Source organism: Priapulus caudatus, unplaced genomic scaffold (genome assembly GCF_000485595.1).
Source record: "Priapulus caudatus unplaced genomic scaffold, Priapulus_caudatus-5.0.1 Scaffold95, whole genome shotgun sequence".
In the NCBI taxonomy this organism is placed as follows: domain Eukaryota; kingdom Metazoa; phylum Priapulida; class Priapulimorpha; order Priapulimorphida; family Priapulidae; genus Priapulus; species Priapulus caudatus.
The window spans coordinates 106,895-129,179 of NW_014577156.1; the positions used below are offsets into that span (position 1 = coordinate 106,895).

The 22,285-nt window shown below is 39.9% G+C and overlaps 2 protein-coding genes across 5 annotated transcripts in view; one reads left to right on the forward strand and one right to left on the reverse strand.

Annotated features, from left to right (window-relative positions):
• Positions 1 to 4,373: 4,373 nt before the first annotated feature.
• LOC106804980 (MFS-type transporter SLC18B1-like) overlaps positions 4,374 to 22,285 on the reverse strand; it is a 44,389-nt gene continuing 26,477 nt past the window's right edge. For both annotated transcript variants that reach the window (XM_014806410.1, XM_014806409.1), the window contains 3 exons: positions 20,499 to 20,573; positions 19,641 to 19,734; positions 4,374 to 6,659 (listed from right to left, as the gene is read on the reverse strand). In XM_014806410.1, coding sequence (XP_014661896.1) covers positions 6,507 to 6,659; positions 19,641 to 19,734; positions 20,499 to 20,573 — 322 coding nt within the window. In that variant the 3' untranslated portion in view covers positions 4,374 to 6,506. The remainder of the gene's footprint in view (positions 6,660 to 19,640; positions 19,735 to 20,498; positions 20,574 to 22,285) is intronic.
• LOC106804983 (MFS-type transporter SLC18B1-like) lies at positions 8,051 to 11,562 on the forward strand. Of its 3 annotated transcripts, XM_014806415.1 has the most exons (5): positions 8,911 to 9,006; positions 10,021 to 10,084; positions 10,684 to 10,779; positions 11,163 to 11,237; positions 11,502 to 11,562. In XM_014806415.1, the coding sequence occupies exons 1-5, from the start codon at positions 9,003 to 9,005 to the stop codon at positions 11,551 to 11,553; spliced, it is 291 nt and encodes a 96-aa protein (XP_014661901.1). In that variant the 5' UTR covers positions 8,911 to 9,002; the 3' UTR covers positions 11,554 to 11,562. The 3 variants fall into 3 exon arrangements, 2 of the variants coding, with proteins under 2 accessions (XP_014661900.1, XP_014661901.1); XM_014806414.1 differs by lacking the exons at positions 8,911 to 9,006; positions 10,021 to 10,084; positions 10,684 to 10,779 and adding exons at positions 8,051 to 8,137; positions 8,737 to 8,832; XR_001393384.1 differs by lacking the exon at positions 10,684 to 10,779 and having other exon boundaries at positions 9,993 to 10,084.

Sequence of the window (22,285 nt, forward strand, 5' to 3'; positions counted from 1 at the left end):
ATCTATAATACAGAACATCATAAGGCATGGAAAACTAAAAGGCCAACCAAAATAGGTTAGTAAAAAGCTAGAAGTTAAGTAGTTAGTAAGCAGCTGGTATGCTAATAAAAGAAATTTAAGACCTATAAAGAAAAGACCTTTAGTAAGTATTGGTCTACAGTAAGTAATAACACGTTCATTATGGACCGTCCATTTCTTAATCTTTAACTGAAACTAATCACCGACTAGCTACATTCAATATGTATGCGAAAACTACGTGATTAATGACGATCAGCCCGCAGCCGATCTGTCCGGCACAAAAATCCGCGCGTGGCTTTGCACCATCCAAGCAAGGTGAGGAGCCTTCGCCCCTGCATGTGTAGACATTAATCTTCACACGTCACTGTAATTAATATCTTACGTGTTCTACAGGCGGCAAGTAAGGGCGCATCGCAGACCGTGGTCGGTCTCATTGTCGGCGTTTATCAGCTCACGGGATTCATTGTAGCCCCACTATTAGGAAAATATGTAGGTATATTAGATATATATATATATCAGGATATATATATATCAGGAGTAGATAATAGGGAATTCTCTATTATCTACTCCTGATATATATATATACGCGGCGCTGTGCCTAAATTATCAGACGCACCCGCGTGCTGAATTCATTTTTTAAGTGTTTGCCTTGCATTAATTATAAGCCGTATAAATACGCGCCTTAATTCGTGCTTAAATTAGTTGCTTTATTCATATACTTGCGTTAGTAACGTAAATCTTCTCGAGTGCAATTTCTTTGCGCGAAAGACAGTGGACCCGCTTTATCGGGCCTCGGATAAACGAGCGCATCGCTTAAACGAAATGTCTTTAAAAAATTATTATTTTTCCACGTTGTTATGTGTTCACCGCTTGATCACTACCACCACCTAATCGGGAGATGTATATTCATCGTTAGACCCGATAAAGCGGGGACCACTGTACCATTGTATTTATATCGATTCAATAATTATGAACGTAATTTCCGCTCTTCTTTTTAAATTAATCGCTGCATACGCGATATTGCTGGGTAGTTATACGATGCTGACGCTGTCGATAAAAATTTAACCACGAAATTAATTTCCTTTAGCTAACAAAGATGGGTTCCAAGTTCGTATTCATCTCCGGAATGTTCGTTGGTGGAACGTGTACAATACTGTTTGGGTACGTTTCTGTATAACAATGTTACATTGCGGGGCGCGTCGTTGTCTGTGATCTTTTCTGTTCACTTTACCACAGCAACGCCGGGTAGTCTTACCCTAGGCCTACTTTACTATTTGCTGAGGAAAACGGGGAAACGCTGCATAATTGTATAAAAATGCAAGCACGCACGCACGCTCACACACACGCACAGAACCACCACGCGACCACGCGAGTGTAATAATTAGATTGTTATTGTGACTTAAATTCATGTGGTGGTTTTATATGCGTAGATGTTGCCATTAGGATGCCGAAATTAAGAAACCCTAAATCTCGATTCAACAAGGTTATACGCAAACAAGTTAATAATTGTTTGTTGGAATGCTAGTATTATCGCGTACTCAATACATAAGTATAGAGTGTCATCGTGGCTTAAATGCATTTGGTGGTTGATACGCATCGTGATGTCATTTCGAAGCTGAAAGAATCCATAATTACCTCCGCCCACGGAGTGGAGGAGGTTATGTGATCGCTCTCGTGTAGTGTGTTCGTGTGTTAGTGTGTTAGTGTGTTCGCGCGATCGATATTAGCGCGTCGAGTCAGCAGCAGGCCAGTCAGTCAGCAGCCAGCAGCGAGCGGCGAGCCAGCTCGTAACACATACATGTTACATTCTGGCGGAGGTATGCACTCTCCGTGAGTGCCTTCTGTCTAGTTTATATTTCAACAGGGTTATACTCAAGAAAGTCCGTAATTATTTATTGGGCTCTAAGTATTATCTGGGGCTCAATAGATAGTAATCACTTTCTCAGTATTATGATAGTGATGCATATTGTGAGTGTATTAGTATAGTAGTGTAGTACGAGTAAAGTTTATGAATGTTTTATACATAAGTTGATGCGTTTATGTTTATTGTTAAAATGGTTATTGTTAACTCCATTGGTTCGTGTTCCGTCCAATAACACAAATATCGTTGCCAATAATCACACCAATATTATGTCGCTATTTTGTTTCTATTCATGATTATAATTCTCGATTATATAGTAGTGACAAAAATCAAATGATATATTTGATGTGTGCGTGTGTGCGCGTGCATGCGTGCGTGCGTGTGCGTGTCCCTGCGTGCGTCTGTACGTGAGTGCGTTCATGCGCGCGCAACGTTGAAGACATATTAGTGGGACGCCTGCTTCCCGTACGCACTGATTCACTTTAAAATAGCATATTTTGCGATGCTTAGCGATCACCTAATTAGAGGCAATTACCGCCAACAGCGCCGCGATCGTAGATTAAAGCACCGACGTGGGGCTAGCACTGGGGCTAGCGCACGCAAACAATCAAGCGCGATCGTGGCGCCCCCGGCGGCGCTTACGTCAACTCCGGCGTTGTGCGACTGCTTATTGTGTAAGGTTCCCCCGCCCAGACTGAGCCCTTGGCCACCACATCGCCGATAACTGGCAGAATTACACCGTGATCGTATACACAGATATCCGATATCCTATATAATACACCTATATATATATATACACACAGTACACAAATGTGTATACATTGTGTATACAATGTACCGTACCAATCAAAAATTACGATGGAATTATTTATATGGCGCTCGGTTATCCCACACTGTGAACGCAGAATAATGCGTACATTATGTACGCAAAATATTGTGGGATAACCGAGCGCCATATAAATAATTCCATCGTGATTTTTGATTGGTTAGTGTACGTAAAACTCAAATATCACAACGTCAATGTGACTAATCCTGCCATTGAAATGTGCTTTGCTTTCGGACGTTTTTGTTTATCTATAGACTGTTCCGTTGGTGTTTAAATAAAGTATTTCTTAAATAGATGCACAATCGTGAAAAATATTATCACTCCAGTATAAAAATGAAAGTGTCAATGACACTGTAGCTCACCACAAAAAAGGACACAAATGAGTGAGTGAGAAGAAGTCTGTTTTAATTGAGCAACCATCGACGTACATTATAGAAACGAAGAGTATATATGGGAGAACTCCCATTATATACTCTTGATAATTATATGTGTAATTTTTTATGTGAAAATAAATGTTTGAGATGTGAAAGTCTGAGATGTGGGCGAGTGATGGCGTTACACCTAATTGATTGCCATTTAACGTTTTTATAATATTCAGATTTAGGCACTGCCTAAAAGCGGAGCTCCCGATGTGTAACGTGTAATATTGAGAAGATACGCTTATACCATGTAGCTGCTATATACCACGTGACAATGGTGTTTCCCTGCCTATAACACAACTGTTGGCAAAGCTAGGTTAATTGGTTGCATGGAAGTGTTTACTTCGTATGAGTTTTTCTAGGCGGTAGCACACGGTTGCCATCTGTATATTGCAATAATAATTTATAAACCAAAATAAATCACAATTTGTATGACGGTAGATGGCGCTATACCCGCTTTAATGTTTCTTAGCGATGGCGTTCGAAATAAATAGGTTATGCTGCGTTCCGACATGTTTTGTAAAACTTTACTCCAATATAGACGTTTTGTCGGCAAGGTGGAGAGGAAATACCAATTTTGCATTAAAGATATTGTCAATAAAATCTTGTAAAACGAACCAGACGAGTGTGACACCACAGACTGTTTGTTATCTGCGTGTCTATATAACATGCTATATAATTGCCTAAACCTACATAATTTGCATTTTTTTTTAAATATCAAAACCCCTAGCCCTTATTCATTCTCATACAAAAAATGAGCAAAATCCGTTGAACCTGAACTGACTAATAACAATTCCCATTTTTGCCAAAAAATTGCCGTGGCTCGAAAGTACGTCGACTGGCGTGCTCCAAAATAGGACGTTCAATATGGGAGCATAGCAGTAACAACTTTATTCAATTTCAAACATGTGGGTCAAACGGTTCCTGAGTTATTGTTGACCGTAGCCAAATGTTGACGGACGGACGGCCGGACGTACGACGGACGCCGACCCATGGCAATAGCTCAGCTTGACGATGTCAAGGTGAGCTAATTACCATGAGTTTGCGCTGTTACGGTGTATAAAATTGCAAATAATGCAACCACTTTCGTGTCGCGAGAATTCCCTTAAAATTGGCGTGAAACACTTATTGAGTGACGCAGTAGACTGGTAGAACGTCTCTATTGCTTAATTCAAGTTACTGATCTGCTTATACTATGTTATAGTATTGAATACTGCCACCGCGTTGTAATGAATTACGCAAGACGCACTTCCAGAAAAAACGATATACTGTATTTTGTTTGAAGTTTAGGTGCTAAACTCACAACAATAACGAGCACGCGTTGGCAGACTGCCTAACATGACGATAATGCGCCTTTATGCGCATTTCTCTACCAAGAACTATGATCTTAACAGATTTCTTTAAACAGACCAGCACTGATAACAACAGACGTACCGGTGCCTGTACGTACCAAGGGCCCGGTTATCAGAAACCTCATCAAGTATTTACTATCAACTAAAACAACATAATCTTTGCACGACACTAAAACAGTCATGATATTTTAAACTTGTGATGGCATAACTATTTATGTTTTTTACGACCGGCCTCTCGGCCGGTTGTCACAAACTAATAGCATGAACACACGTATATGCACAGAAGCACGCACACTTCTATATAAACTATATAGTACTGTATAGATATGTTCATGCTATAAGTATGTTTATAATATCAGTAGTGTCCTAATATCAGTAGTGTATAATAATAGATATTATTATACACTCCTGATAATATAGATTACCTAGTCACTAGATAGTGTCTATATCATGACACTCCTGATAATACGTGTAAGCTATGCGTGTATCATGCTAATAGTTCATGATGTGAGCTCTATATCTATGATATAATGCCACCCGAAGGGACATTATTATGACTACATCTGTACACCCTCACCATGTTGCTCCAATGGAATTTTTTAACATGACTTTTAAAAATCAACGTCTGTGTGTCCAACTACCACCGCAAAAAGCCAGGCATTATCTCACATTGTGTTCATCAGCACCGCGTTGGCTGGACTGATGAAATGGTGCATGCTCGGTTCTCCATAAAACATAACACGGGTGGGATCATAGACATATATAGAGACACCTAGTCTACCTATATTATTTCTATGAGAAGGCTACATCTCTTTCTAACTGTACGATATACATACAACCACAAACACAAGCAAGCATGCACGCGCGCAGGCGTGCACGCACACACGGACATGTGTATATATATATATAATTTAGACATGTCCATGATACAACCATGAACACATATAGAGTTCCATGTTCAGTTTATGTGTTCATTATATAACACAGTCGTCAGCTGATGATGAAATCTACACGTAACGAGAACATTAGTTTGATTATCACTAGTTATTATAATATTATATTATTATTTATTATACTAATAATATTATTTATAATTATCATTAGTTATAAAAATAATAACTGTTGATTTTTGCTGGCAATCTTATTAAGCGTTCAGAACACAGAGAACCAACAAAAATTAATAGAATTTTCTTCCGATTCGAGGCAAGTAACATATGGCATTTCCTCCAATTTATCTACCTAGATAGCTTCACGGGGCTAAATAGCTACTACAGGCAGACTCAACTACGTGACCAGTACAACAACACAGCATGCACCAATATAATATCATCTTAGGTGGATATTTGCTATAAATGACACATTAATGTGAATATATCACATAAATGCAGTAATTATTTTGCACGATAAACAATATGTATTTACAGTAAAAATTACTACTACTTAAGCTAGCTATGCAAATCTATTGCCATGTTGTAATCACTATTAGAAACAAATGTATACAATATACATACATAGGCTCATGTCAATAACAATACTGGTTATACGCAGTATAAGCATTAGCCAATACTTAACATGTCAACACCGTTTTATATCCCTACACACTACATCTGCACCGAACTTTCACATGGGCATCAATTCTAAAATTTGGGATTGTCACAGAATACAAACGAGAATGTGTATTTTACACTCTGCCTGGCATAACATCACATATAAGGAATAGCATTTTTAATGGGGAACCCTATTCCACGGTTGAATATATCAAACATCTGTTGAAAACATCACCACTCATTCGACTATTATATTAGTTAACACTTTAATTTACCTTTTCACTGTGTATATCAAGAAATAAAATTACATAGACATATAAAGGAATGCATAAAGATTTAGATAACCCGCATTTTTCACCGGAAATCAGCAACAAAATATAACAATGTCAACCCGTTTTTTAAGAAAAATGTAACCTAGTTCTTGATGGGTATGAGATTGTACAGGTAACTGGCAATGTACCAATGGGGGAAGACTCAGCTGTGCTAAGCATATCCGGCTATCGATTGGGCTGAATGATCAACTGATCCATAACCATTATCAGTCGAACTAATTCGGTCATATTTCACCTCCGTTTCTCCAACGCCATGGCAACACCAGTTGTTAAAGTAGCAGATGTAGAAAAGCAACACAACCGCCTGAAATGAGAATAGAATGTGATGAACATGATGTGATTCATAAAGCATTTGAGGAAAGTCATGATATGGATGCATGCATACACTCATACCTAGGGAATGAAGAGTGGCTCGCTCAAAAACAATGACTTTACAACTGCTCATGCAATACAATTACTGTATAACAACATCAACAAGTGCCGCGGAGCGACAGCGCTCATCTAACGTCTACTGCGGTGACTCTGTGGTGGAGTGGTGGGATTCTAGTAAACCCTGTTAGTCCCAAATGTGTTCACATAAAATCCACATCTGCACACACACGAGAACAGCTTGTCCAGATTCCCTCTGCGACCGAGATGGCACCTCTTCTTTCCCGCGCAATCCAAGAACAAAGGCTTTATCCTAAATCCCCCCATAACTTTCCTACACTAACACCAGGCGTCAGCACTATGCAGAGTAAGTCATGTACAAAACAACACTACAGACTCCGAATAAATGAGTGTACCAAAACACACGCTCACACACCATAAAGGGTTCGGTTATTGTATCGAATGGATGGGGTTTAAAAAGTCGACCACATGGAACCGACTAAACCCGTAGAATCAGAAAGGTCTGGTCCAGTACTCATGATTATTATCTTATAGAAACGTTGAAATGTAGGCCGCTGTAGAAATAGATGTACGACCAGCATCGGCGTGAACAGTAGAAGAAGCATATCGTTAAGAATACGATGCAATACGGAGAGTGTAGACTTACCGTAGACTTACCGTAGACTTTGTAGACTTAGAGTGTAGAGTGTAGTTAGTTTAGAGTAGTTATATTTACATAAATACACGCGCGCGCTATGGGCAAGATACGCTGCAGCGACACCGACCAACTGTAACGTCTGACGACCGTTTAGAAAATTACACGCACGCGATAACGTACATCCTGCAACACGGGATCACGTCATCTCCTAAAACGACATCATACACACATAGAGGATCTATTAATCCTCACACACACACACACACACGCGCGCGCGTACGCACGCACGCACGCACGTACACGCATACGCACACATACACACACGTACGCATGCACGCATGCATACACACAACCGTACACGCATACACGCACTCACGCACACCCACTCGTACGCACACACATGCACATACTCGAAAGCCCGTGCGCACACACACGAACGCGCGTACGAACGCACGCACGCACGCACACACACGTACGTCTAAACACGCAGGCACACACGGACGCAGGCACGCACGCACGCACATGCACACGCACGAACGCACGCAAACACGTGACAGCACACACGCACGCACACACGCATAGACACACGCACACATACGGGGAATGGAATGGGTAGCATACAGTTTGCAGCCTATTAACACCGAACCACCTTCGCTCTTTTAGGGTCACACGAAGTTGCTTATGCTTTTAGGAACGTCGGTCAACGTGATTTGCTTCCTGTTCATTGGTCCGGCGCCATTTTTCCACAGTGAAACGTAAGTAAAGTTGTCAGTCAACACTTGTCAGTCAAAAGTTGTCAGTCAAAAGTTGTCAGTCATTGCCACAGCATTCTTACTATTCTACTCACGCTGTATAGATAGTGGAATTAATGTCCTGCTTGTATATTAAGGGAATTTACCTCCATTTACCGCGTGCCTCATACCTATTTATATTGCCTCGCACTATGTCGTTGTTCAAGTGTATCGATCTGTAAGGAGGAAAAATAAGGGAATCAATATAACAACTAGTGATATAAATGATATAATTACGTAGGTATTGACTCACAGCGCCCGCGTTTGACCTTTTAATGGTCTGCTCCCATGATGCCCCATGAAGTCGCATGATTTCTTCAAATTGGTGGTGGTAGCCTACGTGGTGCTGGTAAAGATGATGATGGTGACGGTGATGTTGATGATGATGATGATGGTGATGGTGATGTTGATGGTGATGATGATGATGATGATGATGACGATGATGGTGATGATAATGATGATGATAATCATGATAACGATGATGGTCACGAGGATTACTATAATAATGAATGATCATGATTATGATATCGAGATAAATTTCACCTTACGACTATATTTTGCAGATATCTATCCGTTGTGATATTCTGTTTAGCTTTACAAGGTGCTGGCCTCGGGGGACAGCTTGTACCTAGTCTTCTGGATATGCTCAAGACAGCGAAGTATATAGTACATGCGCGTTGCGCTCCATTAATAACGCTATGCATTAAATTCCTAACCTATGTATTTGGTTTCAGTTTAGCTTATCTCCCAGCGTGGTCGGGCTGGTGTTTCTGGTTAACCCCACATTGTACGCATTGACTGCTCTTCTGTGGGGTCGACTAGGAGATAGATGGGTAAGTGTAGAACATGGGGGACAGGTTCGCGCACCCTGGTCTCGGGGTAGGGCTTGTGAAGTCCAGGGGGCGAATCCTCAAATCGTAATGTTTCCTGACACCTGAAAACCCACTATAAAGGGTTCGGTTATTGTATCGAATGGATGGGGGTTAAAAAGTCGACCACATGGAACCGACTAAACCCGTAGAATCAGAAGGGTCTGGTCCAGTACTCATGATTATTATCTTATAGAAACGTTGTAATGTAGGCCGCTGTAGAGATAGATGTACGACCAGCATCGGGGTGAACAGTAGAAGAAGCATATCGTTAAGAATACGATGCAATTCGGAGAGTGTAGACTTACCGTAGACTTACCGTAGACTTTGTAGACTTAGAGTGTAGAGTGTAGTTAGTTTAGAGTAGTTATATTTACATAAATACACGCGCGCGCTATGGGCAAGACACGCTGCAGCGACACCGACCAACTGTAACGTCTGACGACCGTTTAGAAAATTACACGTACGCGATAACGTACGTCCTGCAACACGGGATCACGTCATCTCCTAAAACGACATCATACACACATAGAGGATCTATTAATCCTAACACACACACGCGCGCGCGTACGCCAGCACGCACGCACGTACGCGCATACGTACACATACACACACGTATACGCACGCACGCTTGCATACACACAACCGTACACTCATACACGCACTCACGCACACCCACTCGTACGCACACACACGCACATACTCGCAAGCCCGTGCGCACACACACGAACGCGCGTACGAACGCACGCACACACACACGTACGTCTAAACACGCTGGCACACACGGACGCAGGCACGCACGCACGCACATACACACGCACGAACGCACGCAAACACGTGACAGCACACACGCACGCACACACGCATGGACACACGCACACATACGGGGAATGGAATGGGTAGCATACAATTTGCAGCCTATTAACACCGAACCACCTTCGCTCTTTTAGGGTCACACGAAGTTGCTTATGCTTTTAGGAACGTCGGTCAACGTGATTTGCTTCCTGTTCATTGGTCCGGCGCCATTTTTCCACAGTGAAACGTAAGTAAAGTTGTCAGTCAACACTTGTCAGTCAAAAGTTGTCAGTCAAAAGTTGTCAGTCATTGCCACAGCATTCTTACTATTCTACTCACGCTGTATAGATAGTGGAATTAATGTCCTGCTTGTATATTAAGGGAATTTACCTCCATTTACCGCGTGCCTCATACCTATTTATATTGCCTCGCACTATGTCGTTGTTCAAGTGTATCGATCTGTAAGGAGGAAAAATAAGGGAATCAATATAACAACTAGTGATATAAATGATATAATTACGTAGGTATTGACTCACAGCGCCCGCGTTTGACCTTTTCATGGTCTGCTCCCATGATGCCCCATGAAGTCGCATGATTTCTTCAAATTGGTGGTGGTAGCCTACGTGGTGCTGGTAAAGATGATGATGGTGACGGTGATGTTGATGGTGATGATGATGATGATGATGATGACGATGATGATGATGATGATGATGATGATGATGATGATGATGATGATGATGATGATGATGATGATGATAACGATGATGGTCACGAGGATTACTATAATAATGAATGATCATGATTATGATATCGAGATAAATTTCACCTTACGACTATATTTTGCAGATATCTATCCGTTGTGATATTCTGTTTAGCTTTACAAGGTGCTGGCCTCGGGGGACAGCTTGTACCTAGTCTTCTGGATATGCTCAAGACAGCGAAGTATATAGTACACGAGTAGCATGAATTTAAACGAAGGCGATTTACACTAAACCGCAAATAGCACGCTTGTTACATTTATGTTTCAAATGTATCCTGCACTTTCGTAACCAATTACCAATGTGGATTTTTCAGTATCGAGAAGAAAATAAAAGAAATGAATACGATGATCACTCGCGATGAATATTAGTGTAGAGTATGTGGTCGTTAACAAATGTTACTAGTCACAGTTTAAATCTACGCATAATATCAGAAGTGAATAATAATAGACGCGAACATACAGTGATGAAAACATACCTATAGCGTCGTACAATATATTAATAGTGTGACTTAATGACTGACCAACGTTTCTTGTTTTTTTAAAGTCAGTCTTACTGATTTTTCAGGCAACATGGATTTCCTGACGACTACACTACATACGCACTAGTCTCGGGCATTTTTAACGCATTTTTCGCACTCGGGTAGGAACATTTCCATGGTTTTAAGAGTGAATACTTCGCATTTCTAACTTGTCATAAGCATTTCTTGATACAACAGTGATCTATAGTATTTCCAATCGTATACATATTTGCTTGTGTTTTTAACAGATCATTGGTACTACTTTAGATTTATAGTCAAAACAACAACAACAATTTGTCAAGCAATGGCACATTAGGAGATTAGTTTCCGTGCTTATGAAATACTTAATCTCACACAAGCATGCTTTTTCTCGTTCATAATTTCAGTGCCTTCCTTGGACCGACCATAGGCGGGATCATGGATGACTATATGGATTGAAGGGCAGCGTTTGTATGGGTGATAGAAGTAGCAATGTGTTAAGTATCTATATATCAGAGAAAAAATGAAGTATATTATCACATGTAATGCCGTAGAATATCTGAGAGCTTATTTTAATGTAGCAGCAGAGAAATTTACGTACGTTTGCCGCTATATTTCTTTTCTCTGCGTAGTTGGGCATTACATATTTGTGTATGCGATGATATTTTTTATGTACAAGCGCTATTTATGCTGATGTAAATAATTCCGTGTCTGATATATTAACCTCGTATCACTTCACAGTTTCTACTGCTTGCTGGTGGTATTGCATAAATATTACAAGTTAAAATTCAATGGGCGAAACACCTCTCGTCGAATTCTTAGACAGTCAGGCAGATGATCGGAAACCTTTGCTACACTAAAATCCTACAGTCTGAATTCTTCTAACGGTTCCATTAGAGTAGATAGCGAAACCAGCGATGCCTTACTACAAAAAAGGAAAATGTTGACGCCAATGAAAATATCTCTGTCGTAATGAAAAGCTTGTTAGGCACCTCCGTCACATTGATGCGCGAGTTTAGTGCGCTATATTGAATATCAATTGTGGGCACAGTTGCAATCAGTAATAAACGAAAACAAAGATTTTTATTGAAAACAACTTAATTAAAACAAATGTTCAGTATCAAATGTGTTTTGATTTTAATTCACCTCCTGTTCTCAATGATAATAGAATCAATCGTTTTAAATAGCCCGGTGATAGCTTCATCACTTGATTTATATGGATCGATAGCAGAAAGGTCGTATTCATCGTATTTTAACCGTATTAAGGCCTATATATTACGTGATATTTGACTTGTATATTTGCAAACCTAAAATGGCGGATCACTAGTTATACGGAGTTAACGTTGCTTCCCTCACGATCTAAAAATTACAAATGATGATTTATATATTATAATAGTATTAATAATATTATATAGAGTAATAATCGATATCTTATCGTTAATAGTTATCCTGTATTGTATACTTTGTATTCCGTCGCCTAAGCAAAGTTCCCAGTGTAATTATGCGGGGATTCCCGCTGTGCCTCCATGGCTTCACCGGCGGCTGCTATTTCAAGGTGCTACATAACATATGTCTATGCGCACACACGGGAGTTATGTGGGGGGTTGGTTGTGGGGCGGGCGCGCGGCCCGGAGGGCAGAGATCGTATTATTGATCGTGGAACAATGAATATATGAACGTACTCGCGAACGTAAATGAATACCCACCATGTTCTCTATTTCTACGCGCGTATGAAATATCGGCTAATCGAAACCACCACGCGACCACGCGAGTGTAATAATTAGGTTGTTATGGTGACTTTAAATTCATGTGGTCGGTTTTATATGCGTAGATGTTGCCATTACGGATGTCCCGAAAAAGGCCCTAAATTCGATTCAACCAAGGTTATACGCAAACAAGCTTAATAAATTGTTTGTTGGAATGCTAGTATTGATCGTGTCTCATCTAATGACATACAGTATAGATGTGTCATCGGCTTAAATTGCATTGGTGGTTGATACGCAATCGGATGTCATTTCGAAGCATGAAAGAATCCATAATTACCTCCGCACCACGAGTGGAGGAGGTTAGTGATCCTCTCCGGTATGTTTGTGTGTAGTGTGGTAGTGTGTCGCTGCCGATCGATATTACGCGTCGAGTCAGCAGCAGGCCCATCAGTGCAGGCAGCCAGGCACGAGCGCGAGCCAGCTCTGTAACACAATACATAGTTAATCTGCGGAGGTATGCAGCTCTCCGTGAGTGCCTTCTGTCTATTTTATTATTTCAATCAGGTTATACATCAAGAAAGTTCCTATTATTACATTTGGCGTCTAAGTATTATCTTGGGCTCATAGATAGTAATCACTTATCTCAAGTATTATGAATAGGATCCATATTGGAGTGTATTTAGGTATAGTTAGTAGTATACGAGTAAAGTTTATAATGTTTATACATAAGTTTATGCTTTTAATGTTTATTGTAAAATGGTTAATGTTAACGTCCAATTTGGTTCGTGTTTCGCGTCCAATAACCAGCAAATATCGTGCCAATAATCACGATCCAATATTATGTCGGCTATTTTTGTTTCTATATGGTATTATAAATCGCAGATATATAAGTAGTTACAAAATCAATGATATATTTGATGTGTGCGTTGTGTGCGCGTGCATGCGTGGTGGCGTAGTTGCGGTGTCCGCGTGGCGTCTGTACGTGAGTGCGTTCATGGCGCGCGCAACGTTGAAGACATATAATGGGCACGGCCTGCTTCCGCGGTACGCAACTGATTCAACTTTAAAAATAGGCATATTTTGTGCGAATGCGTAGCGATCACCTTAATTAGAGGCAATTACGGCCCAACCAGCGCCGGCGATCGTAGATTAAGCACCCGACGTGGGCTTAGCAACTGGGGCTAGCGCACGCAAACAATCAAGCGCGATCAGCTGGCGCCGCGGCGCCTTTACAGTCAACTCCGGCGTGTGTGCGACTGCTTATTGTGTAAGGTTCCCGCCCAGACTGACCCTTGGCCAGCCACGGGTCGCCGATAACTGGCAGAATTACAGCCGTGATCGTAGTACACAGATATCAGCATATCCTATATAATACACCTATATATAATAGTATACATCACAGTATCACAAATGTGTAATACATTGTTATACAATGTACCGTACTGCAATGCAAAAATCTACGATGGAAGTTATTTATATGGCGCTCGTTATCCCACACGTGTGAACGCAGAATAATGCGTACATATTGTACGCGCATTATATTGTGGGATAACCGCGAGCGCCATATAAATAGATATGTCAATCGTGACTTTTGATTGGTTCAGTGTACGTAAAACTCAAATATCACAAGTCAATGTGACTAATCCTGCATTGAAATGTGCTTTGGGCTTTCGGAGCGTTTTGTTTATCTAAGAAACTGTTTCGGCGTGTGGTGTTAAATAATATTTCCTTAAAACAAATTTACGATGCGACAATCGTGAAATATATTATCAACTTCCAAGTATAAAAATGAAAGTTCCAATGACACTGTACCACCACAAAAAAGGACAAATGAGTGAGTGAGAAGAAGTCTGTTAAATTGAGCCAACAGCATACGTAATTATAGAGAAGAAGAAGTATATATGGAGAACTCCCATGTATATACTCTTGATAATTATATGTGTACATTTTTATGTGAAAATAAATTTTGAGATGTGAAATCTGAGATGTGGGCGAGTGGATGGTTTAACCTAATTGATTGCCATTTAACGTTTTTATACATATTCGATTTAGGCACTGCTTAAAAGCGAGCTCCGATGTTGACTGTTAATATGAGAAGATACGCTTATACCACTGACAATGGTGTTTCTGCCTGCCTATACACAACTGTTGGCAAGCTAGAGTTAGATTGGTTGCATGGAAAGTGTTACTTCGATGAGTTTTTCTAGGCGTACCACGTTGCCATTCTGATATTGGCAATAATAATTTAATAAACCAACATAAATCACGATTTTGTGACGGAATGGCGGCTATAACCCGGCGCTTTAATGTTTTCTATAGCGATGGCGTTGCGAAATAAATAGGTGTATGCTGGCGTTCCGACAATGTTTTGTAAAACTTTACTCGCAATATAAGCGTTTGGTGCGCAAGGTGGAGAGGAAATACCAATTTTGCATTAAAGATATTGTCAATTAAATCTTGTAAAACGAACCAGACGACGGACACCACGACTGTTTTGTGTACCGCGTGTCTATATAATATGCTAATATAATTGCCGAAACCTATCCTAATTTGCATTAATGTTTTATTTTTATAATATAAAACCCTAGCCCTTATTCATTCTCATAGCCAAAAATGAGCAAAATCGCGTTGAACCTGAACTGACTAATGGCAATTCCGCTTTTTGCCAACAAATTGCCGCGTGTCCTCGCAGAAAGTACGCCTTCAGCATGCGTGCTCGCAAAATAAGGACGTCACATATGGGGCATAGAGGAGTAACAACTTTATTGCATTTCAAACATTTGGGTCAAACGTCTCCTGAGTTATTGTTGAACCTGTAGCCAAATGTTGACGGACGGACGGCCGACGTACGACGACGACGACCATGGCGAATAGGCTCAGGCTTGACGATCGTCAAGGTGAGCTAATTACCATGAGTTTGCGGCTGTTACGGTGTATAAAATTGCAAATAGATGCAACACACTTCGTGTCGGCAGAATTCCCTTAAATTCGTGAAACCTTATTGAGTGACGCCAGTAAGACTGGTAGAACGTCTCTATTGCTTAATCCAAGTTACTGATCTGCTTATACTATGTTATAGCTATCTTGAATACTTGCCCACCGCGTTGTAATGAATTACGCAAGACGCACTTCCAGAAAAAATCGATATACTGTTTTTGTTTGAAGTTTAGGTGCTAAACTCACAACAATAACGAGCACCGTTGGCAGACTGGCCTAAACATGACGATAATGCGCCTTTATGCGCATTTCTCTACCAAGAACTATGATCTTAACAGATTTGCTTTAAACAGACAGCACTGATAACAACAGACTACCGGTGCCTGTACGTACCAAGGCCCCGGTTATCAGAAACCTCATCAAGTATTTACTATCACTAAAACAACATAATCTTTGCACGACACTAAAACAGTCATGATATTTTAAACTTGTGATGGCATAACTATTTATGTTTTTTACGACCGCCTCAAGTATAACAGCTACATGAGGGTAGTTGGGTTGTCACAAACTAATAGCATGAACACACGTATATGCACAGAAGCACGCACACTTCTATATAAACTATATAGTACTGTATAGATATGTTCATGCTATAAGTATGTTTATAATATCAGTAGTGTATAATAATAGATATTATTATACACTCCTGATAATATAGATTACCTAGTCACTAGATAGTGTCTATATCATGACACTCCTGATAAATACGTGTAAGCTATGGCGTGTATCATGCTAATAGTTCATGATGTGAGCTCTATATCTATGATATAATGCCACCGAAGGCGACATTATATGACTACATCTGTACACCCTCACCATGTTGCTCCAATGGAATTTTTAACATACATTTAAAAATCAACGTCTGTGTGTCCAACTTACCACCGGCAAAAAGCCAGGCAATCTCACATTGTGTTCATCACCCGCGTTGGCTGACTGATGAAATGGGCATGCTGCGTTCTCCATAAAACATAACACGGGTGGGATCATAGACATATATAGAGACACCTAGTCTATGATATATTAATTCTATGAGAAGGCTACATCTCTTTCTAACTGTACGATATACTACAACCACAAACACAAGCAAGCATGCACGCGCGCAGGCGTGCCACGCACACACTGACATGGTTATATAATATATATATATAATATATATATATATATATTATATATATATATATATAAGACATGTCCATGATACAACCATGAACAATATAGAGTTCGCATGTTCAGTTTTATGTGTTCATTAATATAACTACTGATACCTGATGATGAAATCTACACGTAACGAAACATTAGTTTGATTATCACTAGTTATTATAAATTATATATTATATATACTAATAATATTATTTATAATTATCATTAGTTATAAAAAATAGAACTGTTGATTTTGCTGGCAATCTTATTAAGCGTTCAGAACACAGAGAACCAACAAAAATTAATAGAATTTTCTTCCGATTCGAGGCAAGTAACATATGGCATTTCCTCCAATTTATCTACCTAGAATAGCTTCAGGGCAAATAGCTACTACAGCAGACTCAACTACGTGACCAGTACAACAACACAGCATGCACGCAATATAATATCATCTTAGGTGGATATTTGCTATAAATGACACATTAATGTGAATATATCACATAAATGCAGTAATTATTTGCACGATAAACATATGTATTACAGTAAAAATATACTACTACTTAAGCTAGCTATGCAAATCATATTGCCATGTTGTAATCACTATAGAAAAGCAAAGTATACAATATACAACATAGGCTCATGTCAATAACAATACTGGTTATACGCAGTATAAGCATTAGCCAATACTTAACATGTCAAACGACCGTTTAATATCCCTACACACTACATCTGCACCGAACTTTCACATGGAATCAATTCTAAAAATTTGGGATTGTCACAGAATACAAACGAGAATGTGTATTTTACACTCTCCTGGCATAACATCACATATAAAGGAATAGCATTTTTAATGGGGAACCCTATCCACGGTTGAATATATCAAACATCTTTGAAAACATCACACTCATTCGACTATTAATATTATTTAACACTTTAAATTAACTTTTCACTGTGTATATCAAGAATAAAATTACATAGACATATAAAGGAATGCATAAAGATTTAGATAACGCCGCATTTTTCACCGGAAATCAGCAACAAAATATAACAATGTCAACCCGTTTTTAAGAAAAATGTAACCTAGTTCTTGATGGGTATGAGATTGTACAGGTAACTGGCAATGTACCAATGGGGGAAGACTCAGCTGTGCTAAGCATATCCGCTATGCGATTGGGCTGAATGATGCACTGATCAAACATTATCAGTCGAACTAATTCTGTCATATTTCACCTCCGTTTTCTCCAACGCCATGGCAACACCAGTTGTTAAAGTAGCAGAATGTAAGAAAAAGCAACACAACCGCCTGAAATGAGAAAGAATGTGATGAACAGATGTGATTCTATAAAGCAATTTTGAGAAAGTCATGATATGGATGCATGCATACACTCATACAGGAAATGAAGAGTGGCTCGCTCAAAAACAATGACTTTACAACTGCTCATGCAATACAATTACTGTATAACAACATCAACAAGTGCCGCGGAGCGACAGCGCTCATCTAACGTCTACTGCGGTGACCTGTGGTGGATGTGTGGATTCTAGTAAACCTGTTAGTCCCAAATGTGTTCGCATAGCGCCGAAACAGTGGAAGGCACAGGGATGGTATCAGGAACCTTCTCGAAGGAATGTTCGTTGGGATCGTTATGAAAGTTGCCACGAGATGGCGCGTACGTAGTAGCAACAACTATTTGCAAGACAGAATAGGTAAGCACTCATCCATACTACGCAAGCCTACGCTGAAATAGAGAGCTGCCACCTGTAACTAATTAACGCAGGCAAAAAACACAAGTACCACTGGCAGTGGCATACGTTACATGTAACACACTGACAGTACAGAATGCCATAGAAATTATACAATTTAAGGAGCATAAACCTTCTTCAACCAAATTTAGCTTTTGAAATTTCACTGTGCATTGTAGCCTCATACAATCAAGCATGTATAGATTCTACTACAAACCCGGCAGTCAATATCTTCTAACAGTAAACAAATCCATGTTTAACCTCGCTCTTGAGGGTCAAAAGGTTATCCGACACTTACTCTTCGCATGTCAGCAGAAAGTACATTTCATGGTCCTTTCATAAAGCCATAAAAATGCTAAAAAGTTTTCAATCGTTCCGTCAGACCATGTCCTCAAAAATGTCTAAAATCTCCAATTTCGGCACAGTGATGGCTTTTCCTACCATGATGCTATACACCGACTATCCACAAGCCTAGGTCGAGCCGTTTATATTTGTGCCGCAATTCTGCATTCCTCCCTATACCTTAAGTTAAGGAGGGAATGTTCCCCCTTCTTTTACACCTCTTGCCCTTTGACTGCTTAACCCCCAGCTTCGACATCCCAACTCGTTTTCGGATTACCCCCTCACGTCCGACATATCGTGACCGTATCGATCGTTAAAGATTTGTGCCCAACTGTTGACGGACGGACGGACGGACGGCCGCACGATCATGCGATTCTACAAGCTGCATCTGACTATGTTAGATGAGCTAAAAATACATTTAACATAATTTTCATAACCGTAAAGCAATTCACGAGCAAAAAGCAATGAAAGCACACCATGCCCTGCCACCTATGAAAAAAATATGTGAATAATTCCCAGCTTGCAATCCTGCCTAACCTATGCCATCCTGTGTGACACCCAAAACTAACTATGCTATTTTTTCAAAATATAATCCTTCAGCAAGTGAAATGGATAGAGTACCAGTAGAATGTTGAATGCAGAGAAGAGTGATGTTCCCCAGGGAAACCCAATGTAATCGACCAGAGCTCCTGCCACCGTCGGTCCAATGGCAGCCCTGGAACATATGTAAATTAAGTTATTCGAAAATTCCATAGTTACATTTTGCAATCCTGATATAGTGACTAGAATAATCACAGGATAAGGGTTTAATCACGTAGAAAGCCTGTTCAACAACCAAGCAGGCAACTGCACTCTAAAATGACTGCAATGGTTAAATTGATAGGTTTACGTTCCAAGGGATGGCGCTAGGAGTGGATTAGAATGCATTCATGTAGGATCAGCATCTAAGACTTTACATCGATTCTAGTTTGTGGAACAAATGTTATCAGTATGTACTTTTGTAGTATGTTGTACGTATGTGTAGATTACTACACAAGTATTAAAGATTACCAGTATAAACACACTTAGTTGCATAAGTATTCTAAGTTTCGGTAGTAGATTAAATTTCACGAAAACTAAATACAATCTATTGGCTGAGTTTGTAATCTTAAAATTTAAACAATGTTTCCATAACCTTCCGACAAAATATTAAGAGAGCAGCAATACAAACGATTTCTATAACACAGATGAGCTCGACATAGGTATATTTAAAAATTAAATATAGTTTTGCAAGATTACCCCAATGTTATGCAAGTCCAAGCAGTTTCGGAAGCATTATGTGACTGCAAGCAATAACACGTACCATCTAGATGTGACACTCCCCAATAATTAAAGTAGCACCACAATCTTTAAATAGCACCTATTATTATCTGGAGAAATGAAGAATACAGTCTAAGGTTGCACAGGTCTTAAACGATGATGCATCAGGTCAGTACCTACCCTAATGAGAAGCAGGTGCTGTACATGCCGGATAGCAATCCGTATGTCTCAAAGTTGTCCGGAAAGCCATTATTTCTGCAAAACACGCACACACGTACAAAATAAAACAAAAATGTCAGTGATAAATATCAGTATTATATACCTACCCAAATGGAAAAAAGGCACGATTATACGTATAGTTCCATGTTGCATGACGAGTTAGTAATAAGTGGATAAGTAGCACATACTAACCGATTTTAAGGATACTCTCAAGGTTTTAGGAAAAATTTTACCAATTTTTCATTTTCAACTTTATTCGATGGCTAACACTATGTGCCACCTGTGTGCATGCTCATTTCTCCATATAACCAGAAGTAGATAATAGGGAAATTCCCTATTATCTACTTCTGATATAACAGTACATGTGAACTGTCCGAGCGTTTTGATTGCCCGTGTACATGTATAGTGAGCCACGGCTGACGTTATGATGACGTCAGAGACATGATACAATCAGCATTTTCACGATATTCACTCAGCCAGTATCCATCAACATCAACCCTACTACTACCCTGATCCAACAAGTATCCCACAAAAGCCCAAAATAGTTATAACACCACGCAACACACCTTACATAAGGAGCGCGTTTGTTGACAGTGACAGCAGGCAATGAGCGGGTTCGCGCCACTTTGCATGAAATTGCGTTGGTCACCTCGTAATTTCTCAGAATTTCTCAAGGTGCATGGAACATTTACCAATTTAGTGGTGTCAGTTAGTCATGGATATGTCGCAGTAAGTACTAACAGTAGATATTTCACATACATTCACCCATTTTTCACACAGGCAGTCGATCATTGTGAAAAATTGGAAAACGCTGATTTCTCCGTTCCAATTTCTGACTTAGTAGTCGATGTATAAATGGATATTTCTCTGTGATTACAACTCGGAATAATTTAATTTTACACTCGTTTTAATGGTAACATATTGCTGTAAACAAGTGCCGCAGTGCGACAGGGCTCATCTGGTGTCTGGTGTTCTGCTGATAAATTCATTTGTGCATAGCAAGACGTCTTATACATAAGTCTTCTTTATTCTTGTTTGACTTTCGTAGCCAATTCGAACAAATATGTCAGCTACACTTCGCACCCAGCTAATCTCTATGCATTCCAGACACATTTGCATTGCAGGTTGGCAGGCAACAATTATGATTAGAAGCGTGCCAGCCATGGGCTGCCCTGTGTTTTTGCCTACCCACACAAGCATTCACTGATTCAGCCTTCAGGGTGCTATAGACAGACTGCTTTAGAAAATAATATGATTTAAGGAGCGTAAACCTTGTTCAACAAACATTTGCCTTTGCAATTCAACTGTGCAACTGTAGCCTCACATTCACACAGGTATGGGCTCTAATAATAGCAAAAGCAGTTCAGTCTTTTGTTACCAGTCAACAAATCAATGTTTAACCCTCCTCTTGACACTTACTCTTCGCATGTCAGCGGAAAGTACATTTTAATGGTCCTTTCAATAAAGCTATAAAAATGGTAGGTCACTGCTGAAACAAAAAAGTTTTTCAATCGCTCCGTCAGACCATGTCCTCAGAAAATGTATAAAATCTCCCATTGACCTTTGACCCGTGACCTCCAATTTCGGCACAGTGATGGCTTTTCCTACCATGATGCTATACACCGACTATCACGAGCCTAGGTCGAGCTGTTTAGATTTGTGCCGCAATTCTGCATTTCCTCCCTATACCTTAAGTTAAGGAGGGAATGTTCCCCCTTCTTTTACACCTCTTGACCTTTGACCTTTGA

What these genes read in the sequence shown, in the direction of transcription:
- LOC106804983 (XM_014806414.1), top strand. Translation starts at nt 8,064, where the DNA reads ATGCTTTTAGGAACGTCGGTCAACGTGATTTGCTTCCTGTTCATTGGT. An exon ending in GATATGCTCAAGACAGCGAA is followed by an intron (nt 8,833 to 11,162) that starts GTATATAGTACA and finishes CTGATTTTTCAG; the next exon opens with GCAACATGGATTTCCTGACG. An exon ending in AACGCATTTTTCGCACTCGG is followed by an intron (nt 11,238 to 11,501) that starts GTAGGAACATTT and finishes TCATAATTTCAG; the next exon opens with TGCCTTCCTTGGACCGACCA.